The sequence below is a fragment of the Poromitra crassiceps genome (assembly GCF_964638095.1).
Source record: "Poromitra crassiceps genome assembly, chromosome: 11".
NCBI lineage: Eukaryota > Metazoa > Chordata > Actinopteri > Beryciformes > Melamphaidae > Poromitra > Poromitra crassiceps.
Window position 1 is genome coordinate 11,078,019 of NC_139643.1, and position 27,772 is coordinate 11,105,790.

The 27,772-nt window shown below is 43.0% G+C and overlaps 1 protein-coding gene across 1 annotated transcript; it reads right to left on the bottom strand.

The window, feature by feature from the left end:
• rnmt (RNA (guanine-7-) methyltransferase) lies at positions 1 to 27,772 on the bottom strand. Its single transcript, XM_083646247.1, has 12 exons — positions 27,743 to 27,772; positions 24,046 to 24,190; positions 23,079 to 23,135; positions 21,603 to 21,732; positions 15,654 to 15,782; positions 13,820 to 13,935; positions 12,963 to 13,144; positions 9,814 to 9,978; positions 6,336 to 6,453; positions 3,322 to 3,423; positions 301 to 334; positions 1 to 195 (listed from the first exon to the last, which is right to left on the bottom strand). Exons 2-12 carry the CDS (start codon positions 24,178 to 24,180, stop codon positions 158 to 160), a joined length of 1,206 nt encoding a protein of 401 aa, XP_083502373.1. The 5' UTR covers positions 24,181 to 24,190; positions 27,743 to 27,772; the 3' UTR covers positions 1 to 157.

The window sequence follows — 27,772 nt, forward strand, 5'->3', positions numbered from 1 at the left end:
TGTTTAACCCCCCCACACCCGACACCCCAAATAAAGTAAAACAAACAAAATAAAAAATCTAACCGAAACAAAAAACAACCAATCTCTGTACAAACAGACCGTGGAGGCAGAGGGACTCATCAGCTTTACTAAACTAACCAGCAGTTTGGTTCCAACATCAGGACATCTTCTGAAAGACGAACACCAGATAAATACCTAGAGAGATGAAAGGTTATTGATTATTATTGATTATTGACTAGTTATTCATCTGCTGGTATTCAGTCTGTTATTATGGTCTGATAGAAACTGATAGAAACTCACTGGCTGCTTCCCATTCAGACCGGCTGAGTGTTCCCTGTGGACAAAAACAACAAGAATTAAATTCAGTAATATTGAATATCACCATATGAACAGGGTTGAATATGGGGCCGGGGCCGGGGTAGTCATGTGGTACGTTGGCACCATGTGGGGGCGGGGCCGGGGTAGTCATGTGGTACGTTGGCATGTGGGGGCGGGGCCGGGGTAGTCATGTGGTACGTTGTTGGCATGTGACAAAATGCATATGTGCACACCTGAGAGAAGCAGTAGCAGAAGAGAGCCATTAACTCATTCCCCGCCAGAGTTTCAAAGGAAACGTCGCCAGCCAGCGCCAGCGTTTCTGAGCATTTTCAGTGATTTTCCACGACCCACAGAATATTTTCTTCTATGACTATGTAAACACCACATGTCCCAAAAGACAGAACAAAAAGCCTCTATTTTCATGGGGGAAAAAGGTTTGTTTCAGCCTTCTTCTGTTCTTTAGTTATCGACACTTGAATGTAGGTTGTTTTCACCAAAAACGCCCGTCTCTGACCAGGAAGCCGAGATACATGCCTGTTTCTGCAGCGAAGCGAGTGAGAAATTCAGCCCGCACGGAGAGCGCACTGGGGCGGGTTCTCCGTGGGGCTGGTGCTTCCTGGTACTCGTTGTGTGGAGGTCTGCGAGCATATTCGACGGCTGAAATGTACACTATGTGAGGGTTCACAAAGCGGATAACTGATCTAACTGACAGAAGCAGTGATTGGTGAACGTTTACCGGTTTATTGTGAAAGAAATCATTCCGTGTTGAGTACTCCTTGTACCACGCTTTGAGGCACCAGCCTGGATGTGTTTTATGAGCTTCCTCCATGAAGAGAACGCTGGCTGGTTTTGTGGGGAAAAAACTCTGGCTTTCAGACGACTATACACATAAAGCACTTCATAAGGTGGCCAACAGCGCCATCTACTGACTGTGAAAACACCTATTGCAGTCCCCTGACGTCAATGGCAGGGAAGTGCTCTTAGGGTGTATTCACACCTGTAGGTCGTTTGCTTTGTTCTGATTCAGGTACTTAATTGATACAATTGTTGCATCTGTGCCTTGGTTCGTTTATGTTCACACAGCCACAAATGAAACGGTCCAAATAGTATTGTCAAACTTCCTGGATTGGCCAGCAGACACTCTGATAGGCTAATAGCCTCTCGGGATGGAAAAAATAATTCCCAGAGATTTTCCTATTATGATTATAAGAATGAGTTTTGTTAGACCTACATTTTAGGCTATATCGGGCGTGCGCCGTGCGAGGAGAGAGAGAGAAAGAGGGAGGGATCGGGAGAGAGAGAGAGAGGGAGAAAGTTCTTTATTTATTTATTAATGTATGCTATGTAGCCTATGTAAGCCTATGTATTTATTTAGCCTATTTAGGCTATCGGGAATTTGGAGATAGAAGATCAAAGACCCTCGCAAATTCTGCTATTAGGCTACTATCACGGAGACGAGGATTAGCCGAGACATAGCTAGGCTATATGAACACCTGTCCTGTCAGGAATAAAATATTAATAAATAATTTAATAATAACGGACATTTCGAGGAAGACATGCAATCAGTCTGATTGTCTTATTGAACCAGACAATCTTATCACAAAGAAGGCTGGCTCTGATTACCACGACTTGTTTTCATTTATTGAATGGAGACCAGAGAGAGAGAGAGAGAGGGAGGCAGGGAGCCAGCAGCACCCGCTGCGCAGCAGCACACCGCACACAATTTACAGGCAAAATCCGTAGAGATTCAACACATTAACGTTCCTTCCCATGGTCCGAGGTAAGTTGATTGAGTTCAAACTGCTGATGTGATGATCCAAAAATCCCCCAAAGTTTATCGATGCAAGTCACAAGTCGCCAAAACAGGATCTGAAAGATGTTGTTTTTAAACGATAAAAATGCTTGTTCTTCAGGCCATTATGCACAGCAGCTGGTTTATCCAAAAATGCGCACCGTTTACTGCAGTTGTGGCGGATCGAGGTCGGATCACGTTCTCACCACAATCGAACCGCACCAGAGTTCGTTTAAAGCGGACCGAGACCACCCTTTCTTGGCGATCTCGGTCCGCTTGTTTTGTCCCGCATCCGAGTGCGATTGCTGTGTTCACACTCCCCCAAACGAACCGCACCAAGGGGGAAAACGCTCTCTGTTTCGGAACAACTGCTCCAAACGAGATAGGTGTGAATACACCCTTAAATTACGTTCCGAGATGCCAATGGCGGAGAATGAGTTAAGCAGAAGACATCATCAGTGACATCATCAGTGATGTCACATGTAACAGGGCCATCATCATCATCATAACAAGGGGCAAAGTGGGCTCTGCGATTTTTGTCCCGGAAGTTATGTCACTCAACTGGAAGTGATGTCATCAGTTATGTCACTTGAGCAATTGTGCATTATGACATCACTGATGATGTCATAGACATTGTGACATCATCAGTGATGACATAAGAGCAGCTGTGATGTCATCAGTGATGCGAAGTTGTGACATCATCAGTGATGTCATAAGAGCAGGTGAGCCCGCACAGCGGTCAAGATGCAGGGCGGGCGAGGCCGCGCAGCAGCAGAGTCTAGGAATTAGCCGAGCCTAGGAAATATTATTATATAAAAGGGAGCAAGTGGGCACTGTGGCACTGTTTGTTTCAATTTATATCCCACTGCTGATGTCACAATGTCTATGACATCATCACTGATGTCATCATTGTCATCATTGACATCATTATTGATGGAAACCAACTTATGACATGACTGATGATGTCATCGGCACTGATGATGTCATAGGTATTGTGACATCATCAGTGATATCACTTGAGCAATTGTGGTTTTTAAACTCGGGCAATTGTGACATCACTGATGATGTCAAAGACATTGTGACATCATTGTGATGTAATCAGTGAGTGATGAGCAGCGAGCTGCAGGGCGGGTGATAGCTATCTCGTTTCTCTGATTAAACCAGGCCGAAACAGACCAGCAGAAACAAGACCAGAGTCCCTGTCCACTCACCAGCGGTAGTTTGACTCCGGCTCTGCCCGAGTGCTCTTTGGCATGTTGGTACTCTGCTCTGCTGTCTGCCGCCACTCTGCCTCCGTCTTCACTGGGGAAAGGCTGGAAACACATAGGAACAACATGAACAACACTACATACTAATTGCACATTAACTAAAAATCATTAGACATTACCTACATATTATTAGATTACAAGCAATCAGTAGTAATGAGGTTAGACTATTTAGTTAGTGTGTAGTTATGTCGTCGTCTATGAGGTGCCCAATTTTTTTCCTATGAAGGGCCAAAAATTAATCTGGATAGAATAAATTATAATTAATTACATCACATAAAAATGTATTATATTTTTATAGACAATTTACATGATCAATCTACTCTACTCTTTTATCGGTTTAACAGTAATTTTATTCGAGTTAGATTTAGAGTTGAGTGTAAAAAAAGAAAAAGAAAAAAAAGACAAACATATTTCGAAGGAAGACAGCTTTCTGAAGAGAAAGTGCATGAAACTCAAGGTGTGTAGTCCTAACCCATAACCCATAACCCCATAGAACCCATTCTCATTCAGATATCCTGAGGTGAGGTCAAGCCCCCTTCCCGGCAAGCTAGTATGGCGGTTGTTCCTTAGGTCTTCTAGTTTCATGTATCATCACAGTGACTTTAAAAATGAGCCCACCACAGCCTCGGAAACACAATAATAGCGACAGCGGATTTAATTTAGATTAATTTGTCAAATCCATGGCATAGTCAATCAGCGTTTCCGTTAGACAAGAACGGTGCCGGACAACGTGTCCGGCATGATTTCAGTTTGCCTGGACAATTGGAATAAATACCGGACACACATTAGATTTGTGTTTACTGAGTTTTAAAAAACAACTGATAGCAGGTTATAGCCTATAATCTTGATATTGCTGTAAATTCCCTGAACAACCATGTTTCTATGACCGCTCAATCAAACGGAACAAAATGCAAGCTTCAGGGTTAATTAACTTCTCAAAAGAACACTGGCAAGGGCTTTCCAGTTCTCAGATGAAGGCTACAGGTAGGCTAACTAGCGTTAACAATAATGTAAGCCTATTCTTACCTTTTCTTCCAGTTTAAAGTTAAGCAAATATTCCCAGCTGCGCTTGTGAAGTTTATAGCCTATTGTCAGTTTGCGGAAAACGCAGACTTTGATGAATTTTACCGGACAAAGTCCGGCAATTACCGGACAACGGGAACTCAAGAGTTAATGTGTAGTTATGTCATGTCAGACTCTATGACAGTGATACTCAACTGGCAGCCCCTGTGTGGCCCGCGATGGAATTGCAATTTTTTTTTTTTTTTTACAGTGCACCTGAACGCAACATGCAAGATACCCGCTGAATAAGGCCATGTTTGGACTAGGAGGCCAAATCTGATTTGTGAACTTTAGTGACCTATTAATGACTTTATCCAGATTGGTTTTATGAGTCTGGATGCTCCAAGTCTGATTTGTGTCACTTGTCCCAAACCACATATGGAGGTAGTTTCCTATCTGCTTTCGACTGATGTGACTTGAGTGCGGACGCGCAGATCCACCAAATCTGATTTGAACGTCACTCGCAACTCATCATCAAATGCTTCTGCGCAGGAAAACCACGTCACCAATGTACGTATTTACTGACGCCCACATCGTTACCATAGCAACCCATGCAGATAGGCTGTTTAGGTCTGGTCACACAGATCCGAGCTGCTAAATTGTCAAATACCGCCGTCTGCTCGCTACCCAGGCACTTATGTATGTACTTAACCTAACTAACTATCCGGTGTGCACAACATTGTCAAACTAAACTCCGGCTGACACCCCAAAAACCTACAATCCGCTACAGAAAAATGTATATTGATTGTTTATTAACTGGCCGCTGGCCTTCTATCATTTCACGAAAGTGGCCCCCGGGCAAAGCAAGTTGAGTATCCCTGCTCTATGATATGACATAACTACACATTAACTAAATAATCACCTCATTACTAATGATTGCTTGTAATGTTTGTAATTTCGGGATTTAACACATTCACTGCCAACAGTTTTTCCAATACAGTAGGTAGCTTCTGCCAAGGGGTTTTTTGAGGATTCTGGCTCATCTTTCAAGAGCCGAGGATTATTTTCTGCTAGGACTTTGTGAACACAAAATATCTCAAAAGAACTAATAGAATGTGTGCTTTCTCTGTCTAAAAGAGTTAGTTTTTATCATGTTCTGTTATGTAAGCATTAGCAGTTGAATACAGCATGGTTTCAGCGTCTGAGAAGGAAAGCTGAGATAAATGCCTTTTTGTGAAATTCAATATAACAGGCAGAACAGTCACTTTAACCATTTATTTTTGGCATCAGTGAGACATCAGACATCTAAACAATAGTTCTGAACAGTAATTTCCTCCAATATAACAGCACCCCCACCCCCCTCTCCTTCAAACTCCTCCCTCCGTGGGTGTGTCTCTGGTGGCTCTGCAGCGTGTGTCACAGGCGAGTCTCTGCTGCCTGTCTGTGCTGCCTGGCGGCCGCTCGTCGGTCGAGTCTGGATCGGGCTCGTTCGTTTCTGGGGTTTCGGTTGTGAGCTTTGATGAAACTGCGTGTGATTCTGGGCTTTCTGCTACGTGTTTCAAAGTGTGTTGCACCCAGAGTCTATTTTTGGAATCCCCCACCGTTGTGCGCCAGCTCCCAGCGCGAAAGCGTTTTCGCCATGAGAATGGTTTCCTCACGCTTTTTCCTGCTGTTTTTGCTCGGCTTTCTCTAGTCTGGAGAGCACTGTCGCCACTTAGTGGGTCGGTGGAATGGGTTGTACACGTTCGGTGGCTCCCATATTTTTATAGGAGATGTAGGGGGCTTTGATCAACGTCCCACCGTCAAAAAAAAAAAAACTCGTCGACGGCAGTCAACCGTTGTTGTTTTTTTGACGAGTTAACTCGTCGACGGCAGTGAACGTGTTAAGATTATTGCAAATTGTTGTTTGATAAATGAGTAGAATATGAACTATTGATTATGAAAAAGTGAAGTACCTCCAGACCCGCCATCTTCATCATCAGGCTGCGATGATGCTCCTTCTTCACATTTTCCTCAAAGAACTGAGAGAACGTCTTCCTGAAGACCAGACGCATGTTGTACCGTTTCGCCATTCTGAGGAACACACACACACACACACACGCACACGCACGCGCGCACACACACACACACACGCACACAGAGAGAGAGAGAGAGAGAACAGAGAAAATCCAGTCAACAGTAGACTACAGTTCATTTCACTACAAAACAAGTAAGAGGAAGAATGACAGAGAAGCGAGCCATGATCAGTTTAGAAAATCATCATAACCTTGTTTTCCTCATTCAGTCGGTTGGATCCAGTCTGTAAAAGCCAAGCCAAGCTATAAAAACAGCCAATTTTCCTTCCTCCCTTTAAAAAGTACCGTGATTGCGTATACTCTGGTGTTAATTAAAAGTACCATGATTGGGTATAATTTGGTGTTAATTAAAAGTACAATGATTGGGTATAATTTGGTGTTAAAAACGACCACAATTGGGTATAATTTTGTGTTTAAAAAAAGTACCGGAATTGTGTTTAATTTGGTGTTAAAAGTACTATGATTGTGTTTAATTTGGTATTAAAAGTACCGTGACTGGGTTTAATTTGCTGTTAAAAAAGTAAAATTGATTTGGGATATTCTTCTCTTCTTTCTGCTGCTGTAGCACAGTCACTCTCTACCAGTATGTTACTACAATAGACACCAAATATTCATTTTAGTTTCAGGGTTAATTTTGCTATTTCTGACTAAACAGAACTGAATACGCGACAATTTGTATTTACGACTGTAAAAAGAAAAAGAAAAAAAAATCATACATTTGGTACATTTTAAGACTAAAATAAATCAGTTTTGTACTGATATTTTAATACTTTGATTCGCTGAAATGTGTTGTATATGCATTATGCATTATATGCAGATACAAGTTAAACATGTTGCATCTTGGGTATCATATAAAGCTCAATGTTCCCATTTTAGCACTTCATTGGGTCGCACAAGTTCCTTCGAACTGCAATTCCAATTTTCCAACAGCAAGTGAAGGTGCTGGTGCACCTAAATGAAAAAGTTAGGCGCACCAGTGCAACCAATGTCAAAAGTTAGTCTGGAGCCCTGCATAACCATTGGGATCCCTTGACCTCTCACCTCAAGATATCTGAATGAGAATGGGTTCTATGGGTAGTAGGGCTGTGAATCTTCACTGGCCTCACGATTCGATTACGATTCAGAGGGATTCGATTCGATTACGATTATCGATGCATCTCGATGCATCTTAAATTTATCTTAAAGCATCACTTTTTTCCGCAATACATGATTTATTTTTTCTCACTTTCTTTTTTCTCACTGTGTGGCTACTTTTAAAATAAAAGTGCATTTGGAATTGCATTGTATTATGATCCATAATTAAAATAAACAACTGCATGTACTTCCATTATATTATATTATTCTTTTTTTTTTTAGTTTTTGTTTTTATAAATCGATTTTTGACATTTGTGAATCGATGCAGAATCGTGCACGTCCGCATCGCGATGCATCTTATAATCGATTATTTTTGACACCCCTAATGGGTAGGGTTAAGGTTACGCACCCCGAGTTGCATGCACTTTCTGTCAGAAAGGTGCGTTTCCCTTTCAAAATGTTTAAGTCCCCCCCCCCCCCCCCAAAAAAAAATCAACTCTAAATCTAAATCTAATAAAAGTTCTACTAACATTTGTATTATTTAGATTTAGAATGTAAATTGTCTATAAAATATAATACATTAATGTAATGTCATTTCACCTAACTAACATCAACATTTATTTTTGTCCTACGGCCCTCCATCCAGATACATTTTGAGCCTCCACCCAGATACATTTTGAGCCCTTGATATTAAATAATTTGGGCACCTCTGCTTTAAATTATAACTTGGTTTCAACAGTACCACCATTTGTTTTGACTAATTAGAACTCTTCTTTAATCTTACTTTAAGTTCTTTAATCTTACTTTAAGTTCTTTAATCATACTTTAAGTTCTTTAATCTTACTCTAAGTTCTTTAATCTTACTTTAAGTTCTTTAATCATACTTTAAGTTCTTTAATCTTACTGTAAGTTCTTTAATCATACTTTAAGTTCTTTAATCATACTTTAAGTTCTTTAATCTTACTCTAAGTTCTTTAATCATACTTTAAGTTCTTTAATCTTACTTTAAGTTCTTTAATCTTACTGTAAGTTCTTTAATCTTACTTTAAGTTCTTTAATCATACTTTAAGTTCTTTAATCATACTTTAAGTTCTTTAATCTTACTTTAAGTTCTTTAATCATACTTTAAGTTCTTTAATCATACTTTAAGTTCTTTAATCATACTTTAAGTTCTTTAATCATACTTTAAGTAAAGTTCCAGGAGTTTGTGGAAAAGACATACCATATAATTTTGTGAAATAATAATACAGTGGCTGCTGTTTCAGTGGTCAGTAGCACCACCAAAAGGCCTTTGCAAGTAATTACAGTTCAAGTTGATTATAACACTAATATGAATATCTTACTGTTGTAACAGAGGGAAGTAGACTTACAGTTCAAGTTGATTATAACACTAATGTGAATATCTTACTGTTGTAACAGAGGGAAGTAGATTATAACACTAATATGAATATCTTACTGTTGTAACAGAGGGAAGTAGACTTACAGTTCAAGTTGATTATAACACTAATATGAATATCTTACTGTTGTAACAGAGGGAAGTAGACTTACAGTTCAAGTTGATTATAACACTAATATGAATATCTTACTGTTGTAACAGAGGGAAGTAGACTTACAGTTCAAGTTGATTATAACACTAATATGAATATCTTACTGTTGTAACAGAGGGAAGTAGATTATAACACTAATATGAATATCTTACTGTTGTAACAGAGGGAAGTAGACTTACAGTTCAAGTTGATTATAACACTAATATGAATATCTTACTGTTGTAACAGAGGGAAGTAGACTTACAGTTCAAGTTGATTATAACACGAATATGAATATCTTACTGTTGTAACAGAGGGAAGTAGACTTACAGTTCAAGTTGATTATAACACTAATATGAATATCTTACTGTTGTAACAGAGGGAAGTAGACTTACAGTTCAAGTTGATTATAACACTAATATGAATATCTTACTGTTGTAACAGAGGGAAGTAGACTTACAGTTCAAGTTGATTATAACACTAATATGAATATCTTACTGTTGTAACAGAGGGAAGTAGACTTACAGTTCAAGTTGATTATAACACGAATATGAATATCTTACTGTTGTAACAGAGGGAAGTAGACTTACAGTTCAAGTTGATTATAATACTAATATGAATATCTTACTGTTGTAACAGAGGGAAGTAGACTTACAGTTCAAGTAGATTATAACACTAATATGAATATCTTACTGTTGTAACAGAGGGAAGTAGACTTACAGTTCAAGTAGATTATAACACTAATATGAATATCTTACTGTTGTAACAGAGGGAAGTAGACGAGGAACTCGGGAACGTTGACCACACCTTCCAGACTGAAGTCATACTGACAGCCAAACAGAGGATAGGAACCTTTAGACTGGAAGGACACTTTGAAAACCTCGTTTCCAAAAGACAAGGAGTCTGACTCCTCCAACCTTTTACTGGAGAGGAAGAGAGGAGAGGAGGAGTGGAGAGGAGAGGGGGAGAGGAGGAGGAGGAGGAGGAGAGGAGGAGGAGTGGAGAGGAGAGGAGGAGGAGAGGAGAGGGGAGGAGGGGAGAGCAGAGGAGAGCAGAGGAGAGAGAGGAGAGGAAAGGGGGGAGAGGAAAGGAGAGGAGGAGAGGAAAGGAAAGGAGAGGAGGAGAGGAAAGGAGGAAAATTGGGTTAATCAGGTGAAGCTACATAGTGCCATCTAAGAAGCTGCAGAATCATATAATCATCCACACACAGCAGTCAGTGAGCAGTCCAGTCACCAGTCAGTAAACAGCAGGCTCTTATACCAGCTGCTAGGCAACAGTCAGAACAGTCAGTAAGCAGTAGGTCAGGCTCTTACACCAGCTGGTAGGCATCAGTAAACATTCAGTAAGCAGTAGGCCAGGCTCTTCTACCAGCTGCTAAGTAACAGTCGGTAAACAGTAGTGGTGGGGGGAAAAATCGATACATCATAGTATCTCGATATTTTGCCTGACGATATTGTATAGATATTTGGACGCCAAGTATCGATATATTAAAAAAAAAAAAAAAAAAAAAAAAAAAAAAAAAAAAAAAAAAAAAAAAAAAAAAAATTGCAGGCCATGCCAGGCCAGGCCACCGGCATCTCCCCGAAGTGCCCGATGTTGCAGTCCGCGCCTGCAGTGGCGTATTGAGTCCAGAGAAGCTTAACTCATTGAGTGCCATGGACGTCTTTCGACGTCCAATTAAATAGTGACGTAGAGTGCCAAGGACGTCTTTCGACGTCCAATGCGTTTTTTGACGGTGGGACGTCGATCAAAGCCTTCTGCATCTCCTGTACAAATATTGTAGCTATTGGAGGTCTATAACCTATTTTACAAACCCATTAGGTGGCGACAGTGCTCTCCAGATTAGAGACAGGTCCTGAGAAACAGGAGGAAAAAGCCGTGATCAAAGAGAAACCGATGCATGCTGCAGCCAGAGCCATATAGATTGCTCTGTCTGGAGCTGACGTTGGCTGCGCGAACAGGAGTCAATCCGCGCACACAACTGAGCCCCTCTGTCTCTGTCTGTCTGTATAGTTTCTCCACACGATTAGCCACCAGAAAAGCAGCACCCGATGCCAAACCATTCAGCAGTCCGGTTTGGCTCTTCCCTATCGCGCTGGGAGCCGCCCGGCACACACAAACGGAGCATTCCGAAAATAGAGTGGGTGCGTGAGGCTGTGTAGTGTGGGGAGGAGTTTGCAGCTGAGGAGGGGAGGGGGGGAGAGGGGGGTGGGGCACACAGGGCATCACACAACTACACCACGTCACTACATCAGAAAATATTATCTTCAGACTCAGTGAATGTGCTTGAAATGCTGCATTTCACAAAAGGCGGAATATCTCAGCTAATAATTTGAAACGCCTGTATTTGCTCAAAACGACCTATCTTCTCCGGCTCATAACTAAAGAACGGAAAATGGCATCAATAAACTTTTTTTTGCTGATGATACAATAGAGCCAGTTCGTTCTTTGTGCGTGTTCGGTGTTTACATAGTAATATCACACAATATTCTGTGGGCCTCGAGAAATCACTGAAAACGCTCTGAAAACTCTGGCACTGGGAGCGTCCGTTCTCCAAAAGTGGCTGGCACTCAATGAGTTAATAATGTAGCCTACATGTGGGTCAAAAAAAAAGAAAAAGAAAAAAAAACACTGCATGTTTTACTTCCGGTGAGGTCAAGGAAAAGGTAGGAAAAGGAGTTAGACAATATATTGAAATATCGCAATATTCAATATATAGCAATACTAGCATATCGCAATACTATCGTATCGTGACTCAAGTATCGTTTTAGTATCGTATCATGGGCATCTGGTGATTCCCACCCCTAGTAAACAGTCAGTAAAGCTTCTGGCATATTCTTCGCGCACGCGCTGGAGGCGGGGCTCCGAGGAGGGCGCGCGCACTCTGCGCGGGCCAAAACAGAACATACTCAGTGCGCAGCTCCAGGCTCCAGGCAGTCTGAATGAAATTGAATGTAACGTTCCCAATTCTATGTATTAAATTATAAAAAACGACCCTCAACATTTGGGAAGGCTAAGCCACACAACTAGTTCGTTATAATCGAACGTCATGCTTCAAAGGCAACTTTACGACGGTGAGGACTCAATCACAGCAGATATCCACTGATAGCCTACCACGGAAATCTCACAGGCACAGGCAGCAAAACCCGACGCGCTGATAGAAAAATCTCCATGGATGCGCCGCGCTGCGCTCAGGCCTCGCCCCCCGACACGCCCCATGCGATGACGTCATAATCGTCGCGCGCTCTATGCGCTTGGCTGGGCGCGAAGAGTATGCCACAAGCTTAAGCAGTAGGTCAGGCTCTTACACCAGCTGGTAGGCGTCAGTAAGCAGTAGGCCAGGCTCTTACACCAGCTGGTAGGCATCAGTAAACAGTCAGTAAGCAGTCAGTAAGCAGTAGGCCAGGCTCTTACACCAGCTGGTAGGCGTCAGTAAACAGTCAGTAAGCAGTCAGTAAGCAGTAGGCCAGGCTCTTACACCAGCTGGTAGGCATCAGTAAGCAGTCAGTAACCAGTAGGCCAGGCTCTTACACCAGCTGGTAGGCGTCCGTAAACAGTCAGTAACCAGTAGGCCAGGCTCTTACACCAGCTGCTAGGCAACAGTCAGTAAGCAGTCAGTAAGCAGTAGGCCAGGCTCTTGCACCAGCTGCTAGGCAACAGTCAGTAAGCAGTCAGTAACCAGTAGGTCAGGCTCTTACACCAGCTGGTAGGCATCAGTAAGCAGTCAGTAACCAGTAGGTCAGGCTCTTACACCAGCTGGTAGGCATCAGTCAGTAAGCAGTAGGCCAGGATCTTACACCAGCTGCTAGGCAACAGTCAGTAAGCAGTCAGTAACCAGTAGGCAAGGCTCTTATACCAGCTGGTAGGCGTCAGTAAGCAGTCAGTAAGCAGTAGGCCAGGCTCTTACACCAGCTGGTAGGCATCGGGTGTGGTTCCTATGAAGAAGCCTCCAGGCTTCAGCCTCTCACAGGCGTTCTTCAGCATGGTGTCGGCCTGCTGCTGGCTCTCAAAGGAGTAGTGATAAACAAATTGACAGCTGCACACGTCGAACATCAGCTTAGGGTCATCCAGCTTCTCCGACAGCGCCTCCTGCAGACAGACGACAGGTAGGACAGGTGTGTCTAAAACCCCTGACACATATGGCTCATTTCCAGTTTACTCGCCTCCGCCCACAACTGGTCGTCATAGCGACCGCGTAACTTTCCTCCGCCTTACGTTTGTAACGTTAACATTAAATCCCTACACAGAACTTTGAACAAACTGTAGATGTAAAATGAATGGCGGATGGAATCCATTGGTTGTATGTTGAATGCAGGAGATGACGTGACTTTAGCTGGCTTGACTTTAGTGCTGTGGTCAGTAGTCACAGACTCTTCCATGTCCCAAAAGTGAACTGGAAGAAGCGGCCAAAACAGAGGGACTGAATGGGAAACTATCCATCAATCAGCTAAATATATATACAGAGTCATTTCCCTGTTGCCAGACACTACTGACAGTTCGGTTACACTGTGTAGTTGTTTGAGCACATTGCTCCAGCTGTAAACAAGGCTATCTCGGTGAGTACTCGGTACACCGGTACGCCTCTGTATTTGTTTTCAGAACTGCAACGTTGATGACTGACTCCTGGATATAAACTAGAACAGAGGGCGAGTCAAGAAACATCAGCGGTAATGAAGGGAACACATCTAGGAGCTATAGATCTATGTTGGAGCAGTGATGAATTGGGCGGAGTGTGTGTGTGTGTGTGTGTGTGTGTAGTTCTACCTTGGTGCAATCAGCAGTAATGAATTGGGCGCTGAAGATTTTCTCGTGAGGGCGACTCCTCCTCTTCATGTCTTCAAATCGATTCTGACACTGATCCACGGACACCGCAGCAATATCTGATCAACAACAAGAAAATTGGTACATACAGCAATATCTGATATCAATAACATGAATATTAGTATACAGCAATATCTGATATCAATGACATGATTATTAGTATACAGCAATATCTGATATCAATAACATGAATATTAGTATACAGCGATATCTGATATCAATGACATGATTATTAGTATACAGCAATATCTGATATCAATAACATGAATATTAGTATACAGCAATATCTGATATCAATGACATGATTATTAGTATACAGCGATATCTGATATCAATGACATGATTATTAGTATACAGCAATATCTGATATCAATAACATGAATATTAGTATACAGCGATATCTGATATCAATGACATGAATATTAGTATACAGCGATATCTGATATCAATGACATGATTATTAGTATACAGCGATATCTGATATCAATGACACGATTATTAGTATATACAGCAATATCTTTTCTATAATAATAATAATGATACTAATTAGGGATGCACCGATTGCCATTTTCTTGGCCGATTCCGATTTCCGATTTTTGAATAGTCTGACTTGCCGATACCGATTTTTGCCGATTCCGATTTTTTTTTCTAAAAACAACATTTGACAGCTTACACAAATGTTTTTGTAACTTTGTTTGAAAATTAAGATTCATAGAACAATTCTTACATCTAATGGGGATCCAAATAAACAAATAAACAATTCTTATCATTTGCATGAAGTAGGACCATCTCACTCAAACACATCTCAAAATAAAAGTGTTCCAGGTTAGGCTACTGGACAGAGCTTTTTTGTGCAAATACAATGAATACAAAAATTAAATTAAATCCAATAGCCTATATCCCACAGCTATCATGCATTTACTTTTCCAAAAGAAAACAGGTGCAACAGAACATCAAAATGATCCATGGTCAAGGAGTTTATAGACTGGCTCCAGACCAGTCCTCTTGCGTAGAGGGGAAATGAGTTTATGAGTTACAGTAACGATCTTCAGTCTGAATATCAGGCGGAGTTTACACACAGTCCGAAGTTTGGTATGCGTATTTTTATCTGCCATCCGAAAAAATATCGTCACGCACAGAAAACGTTGCACACTTGTGAGTCCGATGCATTTTTATTATTATGTCCGTCGTTCTCATGTCGTTCTATTTGCAATACGAAACAAATAGTCTCTCCTGTATCCACGTTACAACATGACTGACAGGCTGAGGCAGCAGCGCTGATGTGGAATGGAGAAAGCAGGTCGGGGAATGGTTATACTGGACACAATGCTCGCGTTCACCTCGCCAAGCCAGCTGTGCGCGGTGGCGGGTTGCTGGAGCACCGCTTCCCGGGGAGAGAGAGCAGAGAGAGAGGGGCCAGTGAGGTGAAGCGAGCCGCTCAGACTTGACTCCAGCCGAGCGGGACTCGGCTGCATCTCTGTCTCCACGGCTTATTTTCGACTTGCATGTGTGACAAACTGCGAGCTTTGTCTACTTCACTGACGGTGAAAAAAATCCTCAACGAGGAAGGTATGCTGGCGTGTGTGGTGTGGTGGCTGGGTGCCTGTCTCGGTGCTTTGGGGTGCGCGCACGTCACGTGAAAATCGGCTCACAGAATCGGCTATTTAGAGTGACCGGCGCAGATCACCGATCGAGGCCGATCACGTGAAAATCGGCCATTTCCGGTCACGTGCCGATCCATCGGTGCATCCCTAATACTAATACAAATGTACCGTACCTGCACAGACCAGGTGTCCGATTCCTGCTTTCCTCCACTTCAGCAGGTCTCCTCCTTTCCCACAGCCCAGGTCCAACACAGACACCCCGCCCCTTCCGCCCTGCAGACGCACCTGCTCCATGATGTCACCTGTCAATCAATCAATCAATCAATCAGTTAATCAATGACTTGTTACTGACACTGAATTTGAGACTTCCATTAGTCCAGGTGTGAACCAGAACGGGACTGGACAGCGTTTGAATTTTGAAATGTGAAGGTTTGATTGGGCCCCAAAAAACAGGCCGGAACCTAGACGAGCCCGCCCATGTTCTGTCTGAGCCCGGCATGGCCCATCTCCTTGCCTGCATTTATGGGCACGAGAGCCAGTTTGAGCCCGCAATGCTCTTTGTACACGTCCACACAGATAGAAGTTAGACAGTGCTGTGTGTACTAGAGTTGCGCGATCTTGACCTCAGTCAGATCGTCCAATCGCCACCCTTTGACATCGCCAATGCACGATGTCATAGTAGCGTTTGTTAATGGTCTGGTCAGCGTCAGGTTAATGATCAACACACACTCAAACTGCTGCGTCGCACCTCTGCTGTCAGGGAGCAGCCACACACGGGGGCGGGGTCAGGGAGCAGCCACACACGGAGGGGGGGGGGGGGGGGGGGGGGGGGGCGATCGAAATCGCCCATGGTAAATCATTTGTCATTTCAGCCATTGAGTCGGTAATATACGATCTGATCGCCAATCAGCACGACCCTAGTGTGTACAGCTGACACGACCCTAGTGTGTACAGCTGACACATGACCCTAGTGTGTACAGCTGACACACGACCCTAGTGTGTACAGCTGACACATGACCCTAGTGTGTACAGCTGACACATGACCCTAGTGTGTACAGCTGACACATGACCCTAGTGTGTACAGCTGACACATGACCCTAGTGTGTACAGCTGACACATGACCCTAGTGTGTACAGCTGACACATGACCCTAGTGTGTACAGCTGACACATGACCCTAGTGTGTACAGCTGACACATGACCCTAGTGTGTACAGCTGACACAACCCTAGTGTGTACAGCTGACACATGACCCTAGTGTGTACAGCTGACACATGACCCTAGTGTGTACAGCTGACACAACCCTAGTGTGTACAGCTGACACAAGCCAGATGACAAAGCACGACCCTAGTGTGTACAGCTGACACAAGCCAGATGACAAAGCATGGCAGGCGATGATGATACCGTTAGTCAAGTCCGTTTAACGTAACATTACTAATTAGCGCTATTAATCACAAACGGGCACGGCTCATAACGACTGTTTTGTCAATCAAATGTATTTCAAACCTTGGCGTACTGTACCTCGTTGCGTCTAGAGGTCGACCGATTAATCGGCCGGCCGATTAATTGGGGCCGATTATTGGCATTTTTTATTAATCGGCATCGGCCTGCAAAAAAAAAAAAAAAAAAATTTTTTTTTTTTTTTGCAGGCCAGGCCACCGGGCATTTGCCCGACGTGCCCGATTATGCAGTCCGCCACTGAATGTGAGTCTTCTCATGCACCCATGAGCCTACTGTAACGTTACGTTTCCTCAGTCACCACCATCTTCTGCAAACACACTTCTCCCATCAAATGACAGCAAATCTAAACAGTTACATTATTATTATTATTATTATTGTTAATGTATAGAACAGTGCATGAATGAGTTCTCTGACATACTGCTCTCTCGCTATAGCCTACCAGTCACTACTGACATCTATACCGCATAACCCAATGTATTGTTCTATTTAATAAAAAGAATAATCAAAAACATGTTACTGTACTGGCTAAGATAACATCTTATATTAGATGTAGGCCTACAGTATAATGTTATATTCGATTTTCAATGTGCATGAATGGATAATGGAAATCTAGGCTACTAGATTTCTTTAAAAAAAAATACCAACAGAAGAATATTGCACATTTTTTGGGGGCGCTACCCACACGTTTAGCTGCGTGTTTCTCATTCCACGAATGCACAATCCTTACAAGTTTTACCCCGTTGTAAAGGTGACAGGCTTTCCAACTATATAAAATACACTACCAATTGGTATTATTAAAGGGGAGAAATAATCGAGCAAAATAACGTTTCCAAATTTTTTTTGAGGAGTTTATTTTAATCGTATTTTATCGAATGAAAAAAAAAAAAAAAATCGGCATTATATATCGGCCATCGGCCGCCCTGCTCTCTAAAGATCGGCATCGGCATCGGCCATTGAAAAAGCAATATCGGTCGACCTCTAGTTGCGTCCATAAAAATGAGGGCTATCCAGTCCAGTTGACATTAACGTTATGCCAAGCGGTGGACCGCACAAAATCAAAACATTAGCCATTGGCCAGTGGCCACATGTTTCTGAGTGTGATGGCGCAACATTGTCAGTGAGAATTCACAGAAAGGAGGGGGCTCTGCGAGCTAAGCTCTGCTATCGCTGCTGCTCGCTTCCAGAGATTTAAAGTGACTTTTAATGACTTTTAATTGAAACAAAAAGTAGTCGGCTGGAAATTGTTTAATAAACGGCTAATTAGCCAGCAGCCAGCGCTTATGGAAAATGATTGTTAATGATTCAAAGTATAAATGCTGTTGATTTTGAAGAAGGCCGGACGGCCGAAACGTCATCATTAAAGTATGCATATGGAGCCAGAGTGTGCGACACTTTCTTTCATTTAAAGTTTATCTTCAGCTGTCAGCACCTCACCACAACCTTTGGTGTAGGGCTGTCACGATTCCTCGAGTACCTCGAATAACTCGAATAATTAAAATGATCGAGGCCAAAATGATTCGCCTCGACACGGCATTTAGAGAGTAGAGACTGTGTTTCTCACGGACGCTTACTGGTGTGGCACAGCGCTCTTCCAGTGTAAACATATGGGTGTAAACACGTGAGAACACATGATCGCAGACAGACCAGAGAGGCAGAGCTAATAGCGAGCGGACCCCGCAAAATGGAACGAGGCGGCGGAGAAAGCAGACAGGAGGAGCCGGGAAGGGAAGAACCAGGGCCGACAAAGCGACCGAAACTGTCTAAAGTGTGGGACCATTTCACGCTGAAAAAGGACACAAACTCAGTGCCGTAATTTCCGTACTATAAGCCGCACCGGAGTATAAGCCGCAGCAGCAAAATTGCCTGTTTGTTACATATATAAGCCGCACCGGACTATAAGCCGCGGGTGTTTTAATGTTTTTTTTTTTTTTTTTTTTTAACACATTGACTGCCAGCCCTTTTTTCAATGCTGTAGGTAGGTTCTGCCAGGTTTTTTTTTGAGGATTCTGGCTCATTTTACAAGAGCCGAGGATTCTTTTCTGCTAAGATTTTGTGAACACACAATATCTCAAAACAACTAATAGAATGTGTGCTTTCTCTGTCTAAAAGAGTTAGTTTGTAGAGTTAGTAGTTATGTAAGCATTAGCAGTTGAATACAGCATGGTTTCAGCGTCAGAAAAATTATTCAGAGATAAACGGCTTTTTGTGAAATTCGATAGAACAGTCACTTTAACCATTCATTTTTGGCATCAGTAAGACCTAAACAATAGTTTTGAACAGTAATTTCCTCCATAACAGCAGGAAACTCCCCTCTGCTTCCAACTCCTCCCTCCGTGGGCGTTCCTCTTGGCTGCAGCCAGCGGCCGTGTCACAAGCTTGTCACCAGTCTCACTGCTTTGCAGCTGCTGTGCGGCTGTGCCTGTCTGAGTGGCCGCTCTTTGAGGAAGTCTGGTTGGACTCGCTCGCTTCTTGGAGTTTTGGTTGAGAGCTTTGATCAAGCTTTTGCGATTCTGGTCATATTTATGCTGCGTGTTTCAAAGTGTGTTCCATCCGTGATCTATTATGCAAATTTGCAATCCCGCACTGCCAGCAATCAGCGCGAAAACGAAAGCGTTTTCGCCAATCCATTTTCATGAGAATGGCTTCGTCACACTGCTTTTTGCTTGCCTTCCTCCTTCCTTGTCGCCACTTAGTGGGTTGGTGGAATGGGTTGTACACGTTGTACACGTCCAATACTTATATAAGAGATGTAAAAGGGTTAGATGCACATCCCACCGTCAAAAAAAAAAAAACGATTTTTTTTTTGACGTGTTAACACGTCGTTGGCAGTCAACAGCTGGATTCTGAAAACGTGTTAACACGTCCTTGGCAGTGAACGTGTTAATTGTGTTTTAATGTTTAATTACCATATGTAAGGGTTCGTGCACAGAGGGGATTGTCGGGAAAGAGATGGCTGTTTGAGGAAGCTCCCATTTATTAACATTTCAACAAAACAACATAACACAACACCACCTGTGTTTTTTTTTACAGTGCACACAGTGTCCGCGGTGTGGTGAAAAGAGGGCAAGAGAGGAAATTAAAACAGAAGTGGATTTATAGTTAGAAAGAGTGCTAAAGAAGAGAGAATTCCGTTTTTTATTTATTTTTTTGCTGAAAAAATCCATAGATAAGCCGCACCGTTATATAAGCCGCAGGGGCCAAAAAACGGGGAAAAAGCCGCGGCTTATAGTCCGGAATTTACGGTACTGTAACGATACTTGCATATCACAACAGTACCTCGTCAATGCTTCAGCACCTGAACCGTAAACATCCAGTCTACGCATCCACCAGCGCATCTACGTCGAGCGGAGCAAAGTAACGTAACGTTAACTATACACAACGCTAATGTAAATGTATGCTAATGATTGCTACTTGATATTAAGACTAGTAGTAGTTGTGCTGCTGGCTTGCCACGTTGCCAATATGACTATTAGTAACTGCATTCACGCTGCATTTTTTTGATGTGGCTTGCCGTTTTCTGTGAGAAATACAAAGCTCAACCTAACGTTAACGTTAGCGGCTAATTTAACAGCGTTGTGTGTGTGTGTGTGTGTGATCACACTAGCCTATTGGTGTGTGAGAGAGAAAGAGAGAGTGAGTGTGTGTGAGAGAGAAAGAGCAGCAATGTGCGAAGTTGCCTCATACAGCTGTAAGGTAAATGAAGGATGTAAACTAGCTAGTAAGCTATTCATTCATATTATTTAACGGTTGCTGTACACTGGAAGAACTCAAACGTCAGGTTGAAAAGATGAATGGTGCCACTGCCAGTTCTATGCAATTTAAAAATAAAAATGTTGTTTTTTCTAAGAAAGAAACCAATGTAGTTGTTTATTTGAAGAGATTTATCTTATTTTTTGGTGTATATTTACGATAAGCCTTTGAAAACACAAAAAAGGGTTCTTATCCGATTACTCGATTAATCGATGGATTATTCGGTAGAATACTCGATTACTAAAATACCGGTAATCGATAGTTGCAGCACTACTTTGGTGTGCGTTATTTTGCCTTTTATGAATGATTCAAAGTAACCATTGCCCCAGATGATTGTTTCGCAATGGTCAGCGCAGCATCTGAGCTCCTCATCTGAGTTTCAGAGCGAGGGGGAGGATTTCGTGATTTGGAGCTGCAGGCAAATTTAACAAGCAATATCGTCCTCTGCCACCGACTGAAAGCAATGTTTCTACCACTGAACATTTGACTGTTTCTTACATTCAGACACTTTTTGCACGGTTAGGAAAATCTCTGCTCTATCTGTCTTTCTACCGGTCTGACTGACGTTTATTTAGCTTTTTTTAATTCTTTATTTTCTCAGTTCATTTCTAGAATTCGTTGACAATGTTTAGTAATGTTAAATATTCTTCAATAAAGTTATTTGTTTAAGAAAGCAGCCTTCTGAGTAGGCTTCCCCTGCATCATATAGGTGCAAAATAGGTGCACAATCCAGAGCAAAGCTCTATATTTTTTAATTCCAGCAACAACAACAACATCACTATATTGGCTGCCGTACCGGTAATCAGTGAATTTTCTCCCTCTAAAATCGATATCGGTTACAACAACCCCATATCGATATCGGTCGTGCTCTAAATCAGGACTGATGCGGAGTGATTTACTGATTGCGATCTCACCGATCAGGACGCTCTTCAGCCAGTTGTTGAAGTTCCGCATGTAATAGATGCGGCTCTGACTCCGCTCTGCCAGACCAACCTCCTGTAGAGAGTTATAGTGACTAGCTACCTTCACACCGTGGTCTGTGAGCTGAGAAAAGAGAGAGACACACACACACACACACACACACACACACACACACACACACACACCTCTTCACTCAGCACTTTATTGCCAACAAACTTTTCCAATTAGAGAACCACAAAATTAAAAGAATAAAGCCGGTAAAACCGAATAAAGTAAAAAGAGTAAAAAGTTAAAAGACCGATTCTGCAATCTGCATAGGGTTGTCAAAGAATATTCTATATCCAAATATATATTTGAATATAAAAATGAAAATAATATTTGAATATGAAAATACATAAACATAAATTTAGGGTTCATACAAAAACACACAAACATTTCTCAACAGTCAGACTTTGGATTGCATCGGCATTGCGCATTCTCGCGAGAGCTTGGGCAGCTGCGCTGATGCCTGCCTGCCTGCCTGTCTTGTCTGCCTCACGCGAGATCTAGGCCACTACGCAGAGAGTTCACCAGGAGGTTGTGATTCACAACCAAACGCGGCAGCTGTAGAGTGTGATTTCCACTCCGAGCAGTCTAAGAAGTCCTGTTTGGAAGCACTTTGGATTTTGGTCAGTAGACGGCAAAATTGTGGAATCTGAGATAAAGTTGTTTGCAAGCTATGTAGCTAAGCTACTTAGCCACCACAGCTGCTGATTATGTGGAGCTACGGGTGCTGAATAGGGACAGACCAGACTGCAGAAAGGCAAAGCACTATTCCTCCTGAGTTTTCCACCTACAGTGAAGATTCTGTTATCAGATTAAACTACTAGACGATCTAACCAATCCATTGATGTAAAGCTTGTCATGCTAGACCGACGGGAAGCTAGCGCAATAATGGTCTAAAGATCGTCTATTTTTTGGCGAGGGAAAACGATAGGAGTTAGCGCGATTAAATACACTGTTACAGACATATTATTTATAATATAATAATATAGATAATCGAATATATTCTAACAGGGTGTCTGAAAAAAAAACATGGTCAAATCAGCATTTTGATCGCAACAATCAGAGAAAAAACTCCTGTGAACTGCCTAAACATTTTACAGTTCGTACAGATTTATTTTAGCCGCAAAAGCGCTGTTGTGTTTTCTTAAAATTGTTGTGTTTACTTCCCTTCTGTATTGAGCAATGCCCTCCGTTGATGACGCATCCTTGGTTCCGCTTAAACTAGTATGAACTTGGGCTGGTTCGCTAGATAACACCGAGGTTCCAAGACTCCAGAACAGAAGCTGAGTCAGAACCAGAACCCTGCTGGTCTGAAAGCACCAGAGACTTTATTGATACCCTGGGGAATTCAGGTGTAGGAACTATTTTCCTTCAGAATGCTGATCTGAGATTCTCTTTCCATCAGAGTCATGCAGGCCACTCACCAGCTTCTTTGAGGGGGATGCCTCCTCTTCCTCCAGCTTCCTTTTCATCCCCACTTCCTATTTTTAGGCGAGGGAAAACAATAGGAGTTAGCGTGATTAAATACACTGTTACAGACATATTATATATAATATAATAATATATATATTCAAACATATTCTAACACAGGGTTTCTCAACTGGTGGGTTGGGACCCAAACGTGGGGCGCGGGGCCGTTTTGAGTCGGTTGCAGACGCCCGTGGGGAAACATTTTTTTTTTTACAAAATCTGATGATGCGCTGATGATGCGACCGGATCCTCTCCGAATTTTATCCCATGATCCCAATACTATTTGCACACGTGCCCCTAATCAGTCCCTTGAGTAAATTGCCATTTTGCAATCGCAAATTCAGCCAATCTCTGCAATATTTGCGGGAGCTTGCAATTTTTCAAAATTCCCGCAAGTTTTCTGCAAAACCAGTTACTCAACTTGCAATTTTTGCCAGTTCCCACAATTGTATCGCAACAATCACATAGAACTCAGCAGCCATTTTTGGAGAGAAAAAAACACACACGGTAAAATCAGCATTTTTGATCGCAACAATCAGAGAAAAAACTCCTGTGAAATCCTGGGGGGAGTGGGACTGCCTAAACATTTTACAGTTCGTGCAGAATATCTATTTTAGCCGCAAAAGCGCTGTTGTGTTTTCTTAAAGTTGTTGTGTTTACTTCCCTTCTGTATTGAGCAATGCCCTCCGTTGATGACGCATCCTTGGTTCCGCTTAAACTAGTATGAACTTGGGCTGGTTCTCTAGATAACACCGAGGTTCCAAGACTCCAGAACAGAAGCTGAGTCAGAACCAGAACCCTGATGGTCTGAAAGCACCAGAGACTTTATTGATACCCTGGGGAATTCAGGTGTAGGAACTATTTTCCTTCAGAATGCTGATCTGAGATGATCTTTCCATCAGAGTCATGCAGGCCACTCACCAGCTTCTCTGAGGGGGATGCCTCCTCTTCCTCCAGCTTCCTTTTCATCCCCACTTCCTGTTTTGACCCTCCTCTTCCTCCTGATGACATCACTCCGTTCTCCTCTTCCTCTCGCTCTGCTGCTGCAGCTTCCATTCTGCTGAAGCTGGAGCGAGAGAGAGGCAGACAGAGAGACAGGCAGACAGAGAGACAGGCAGACAGAGAGACAGGCAGACAGAGAGACAGACAGACAGTGAGACAGACAGACAGAGAGACAGGCAGACAGAGAGACAGACAGACAGAGAGACAGGCAACCAGACAGAGAGACAGACAGGCAGACAGACAGAGAGACAGACAGACAGAGAGACAGGCAGACAGACAGACAGAGACAGTCTTATATTTTATATTTGACAATAAAATCTATACATTAATTAGGGATGCATGATGGTGTCCCCCCCCCCCTCCCGGCCGATACGATAACTGATAATTTCACATTCTTAGGGTAAGAAAAGTGAAGATGTAGTGAGCAAAGATGGATGATGCTGGGCGATAAAACGGTAACATTAAAAATTATCAATAATTATCGATATCGACTGATATGAAATATTTTATATCGATATACTTTTGAGCTATATCGCCCAGCCCTAATTTCTGGGGGATTTGTTGTTGTAACGTCACGCTGATTCCTCCTATTCTCCAGACATAAGGGAAGATGCTTGTTTGGTACAGACCGCAGTACACTACAAATCGCATCATCATACGTATTGTAACTAGGGATGGGCATTTTAACCAATTTAAATACTCGAGTACTCTCCTTCTATTATGAACGAGTAATCGGGTACTCGCTGGGGGGGGGGGGGGGGCTTTGGGGGTCCGTGTGGAAACACGCTTAACCCAAGTTTGGCTATGTTAAGCAGTTCATTTCGAATATCTATTATTACTATGGTAATGACGGAGCAGGGGTAATCTGCTGTGTATGGGGCTGTTCACACATAGCGTTTGCATTTTTGCATGGAAAGGGACAATTAGGTGACGTTAGCTGCAGCTGTTGTCCCTACCTCAGATCTCTGGTGGTTGGATGGCAGCATTGGTTAGCGCTGCGTCGTCCGAGCAGACTTGTGAAACAAGCGAAAAAGGCTCATTTCCAATAGGCCTACATGCCCGGTACAATCCATTCTGCTTTATGATCAGTACAGTAACGTAAATCCACGGATTACAAGGTCCGGTGTTCTGCCAAAAAGTGAAAACTGACCAGTGACCATAACGTTAGCTGCAGCTAAATAGTGATCGACATGAAGCAATAAAGTGATTCGTTCTCCACATTTCTTGTGGCTAACGTTATGGGACGACGACAGTGTAGTCAGTAAACTAGCGCCACGTTTTCAATGAGTTTTATCGGGGGTGCGTTGTGGAGAAGCGTGCGTCTGTCTCGTGTCGGCGCATCTCCACCAGTCAATTGTCATGATGAGCTGGGAAACTTCCTGTTAAAACTTTCAAAATAATATGACTTAAACAAAAGTAAATAGCTTATTGATGCACGTTGGATGAGAAAAAGGTATTTCAACAAACAAAGCAGCAAACCTTGTATCAAAATACTCGTGATGTTAAGATTACGAGTGAAACTGTGGCTGTAAGGCATTACTCAAAATTAATATTAATGCCAATGTTACAATAAGGGTTTTATTTTGAAAGCCCTAAAGCAGATGACATACTTTTACATTCTGGCTGACTTGACGCCCGTGCAGTTATGCCTGTCTGAAACACATCCATGCTGCCTGATCCACATGACGATGTGTGCATACCATTTTTAAAGGGGTGAGGGGTGGGGCGAGTACCCGAACAGCGGAAACATTACTCGAGTACTGACGTTATGAACGAGTACTCGAGTACCCGAGTACTCCCGCCCATCCCTAATTGTAACAGCACAGGCGAGGCTGGTATCGAACGCAAGGTCTCCAACTTACAAGCCCAACACGTTAAGCAATCCCCTTGGCCAAGGACCAATGTGTTTGCTTTATACCTCCAGACCCAGGATCGCTACACTACCTCCGCCTGTGGGAGAGACAGCCCCTGCACTCGACGTATCCAACGACTTACGGCCACATTCCACTGAGTCCGTGTTCGGTCCGTCTGCGCTGCGGTACGGCTTCGGAGCCGATACGTTTCCACTCTAATCATTGTGTCAACGCCCACCTACTCCGCTGCGTTGCGTGTCTACTCCGTCCCAGCTCCGACGATCCGGAGCTCTCCAAAAAAGATAGGCAAGGCTTCTATTTTCCACGGATGTCGGAGCAAAGCTGCAGCAAGTTGGGCGGAGCCAGGCATGGAGTCAACAGGGCAGAGGTGTTTACAGCATTCAATATCAAGCCAGAGGACAAACATGTATGAGGAAAAGTGAATCATTGAAGTGGAAAACCACAAAATAATATATGACACGACACATCCTTTTTACAAGGACAACACCAAGCAAGTCCACCCCTCCTCTGCTTCTCCAGTTGGGAACAATGATCTTCTGCCTGTTTGTTGTTGTGTTATCCCACATACAAATTGTCTCGCGATTTCACCGCGAGAACTTGTTGGTCTCGTCACTCTAGCTGTCTGGTGGAGCGGAGCCGTGACATGCTCTGCACGCAGCCGGTTAGTGTTGGTGGAGCACAGAGCACGTAGCAAAACCGGAGCACAGCCACAACGCAATGCAAATGCAACCAGTGGGATTCCCCAGTTATGCGGCAACGCAATCCGCGTCCCCCCACACCCCCGGGGCTACGCCTCCGATGACTGAGGGCCGTGCGGCCATCCCATCCCAAACTTCTGACACCAATGTAACAGCACAGGCGAGGCTGGTATCAAACCAGAGGTCTCCAACTTACAAGCCCAACACGTTAACCATCAGACCAAAGGGACAATCCCTACGCTCCGGGCATCCTGACTCAGGATCGCTACACTATATATATATTTTCAGTTAAAATTAATTATAAAAATCAACATTCACACTAAAATCGTATCACATATCGCAATCGCTGTCAGTAATCGCAATATGATTTTTATTTTATTTTTGCATATCGTGGAGCCCTACTCCCTTTTATTTTGCTGGGCAAATCCATGGCCTCTCTGTGGCCATCTATGAGAATCAGAATCACTTTTATTGCCACAATATGCAAGATTACATACGAGGAATTTGTCTTGGTGTCAGTATGCAGTAGTGGGTGTGTTCACCAATCTTGCTGATGTTCGTGTGCGGATTTTAATGTTTGTCGACTTGTTGATAGTTGTTTTGTTTTGGTCTTCCTATGACTATTTTCGCTTCGTTTGTTTTGCATGGAAAACGAGGTGGTTCATCTCGAGTTTTTTTTTCTTCTCCCCTAAATGAATAAACCTGTATCAACATCAACCTAAACTGTCTGCAGATAAAACACAACGGCAAAAGGCATACCGTGGCTTATGTCATTTTATGCTTAAAGGTATCCGAAGGAGTTTTCCCTGTAAACAACTCGTTTTGTATACGACGTTAGATAAGCTAGCGGACTAGCTACTGGAGCTAGCTGTTAGCTAGCGAGCTAACGTTAGGTCCTGGGTGTTTGGGTCTGTGTCTGAAATGAAACCGCGCTTTGCTTTTGATCAGAAAGAGAAGCGGTCACAGCAGCGACGTGGAAGCAGACAGAAAACATCATAATGGAAAAGACATCATCACAGATAAAAACACAACAAACTCACTCACGTTGGTTGGTTTCCCACCAGGACCGACCAG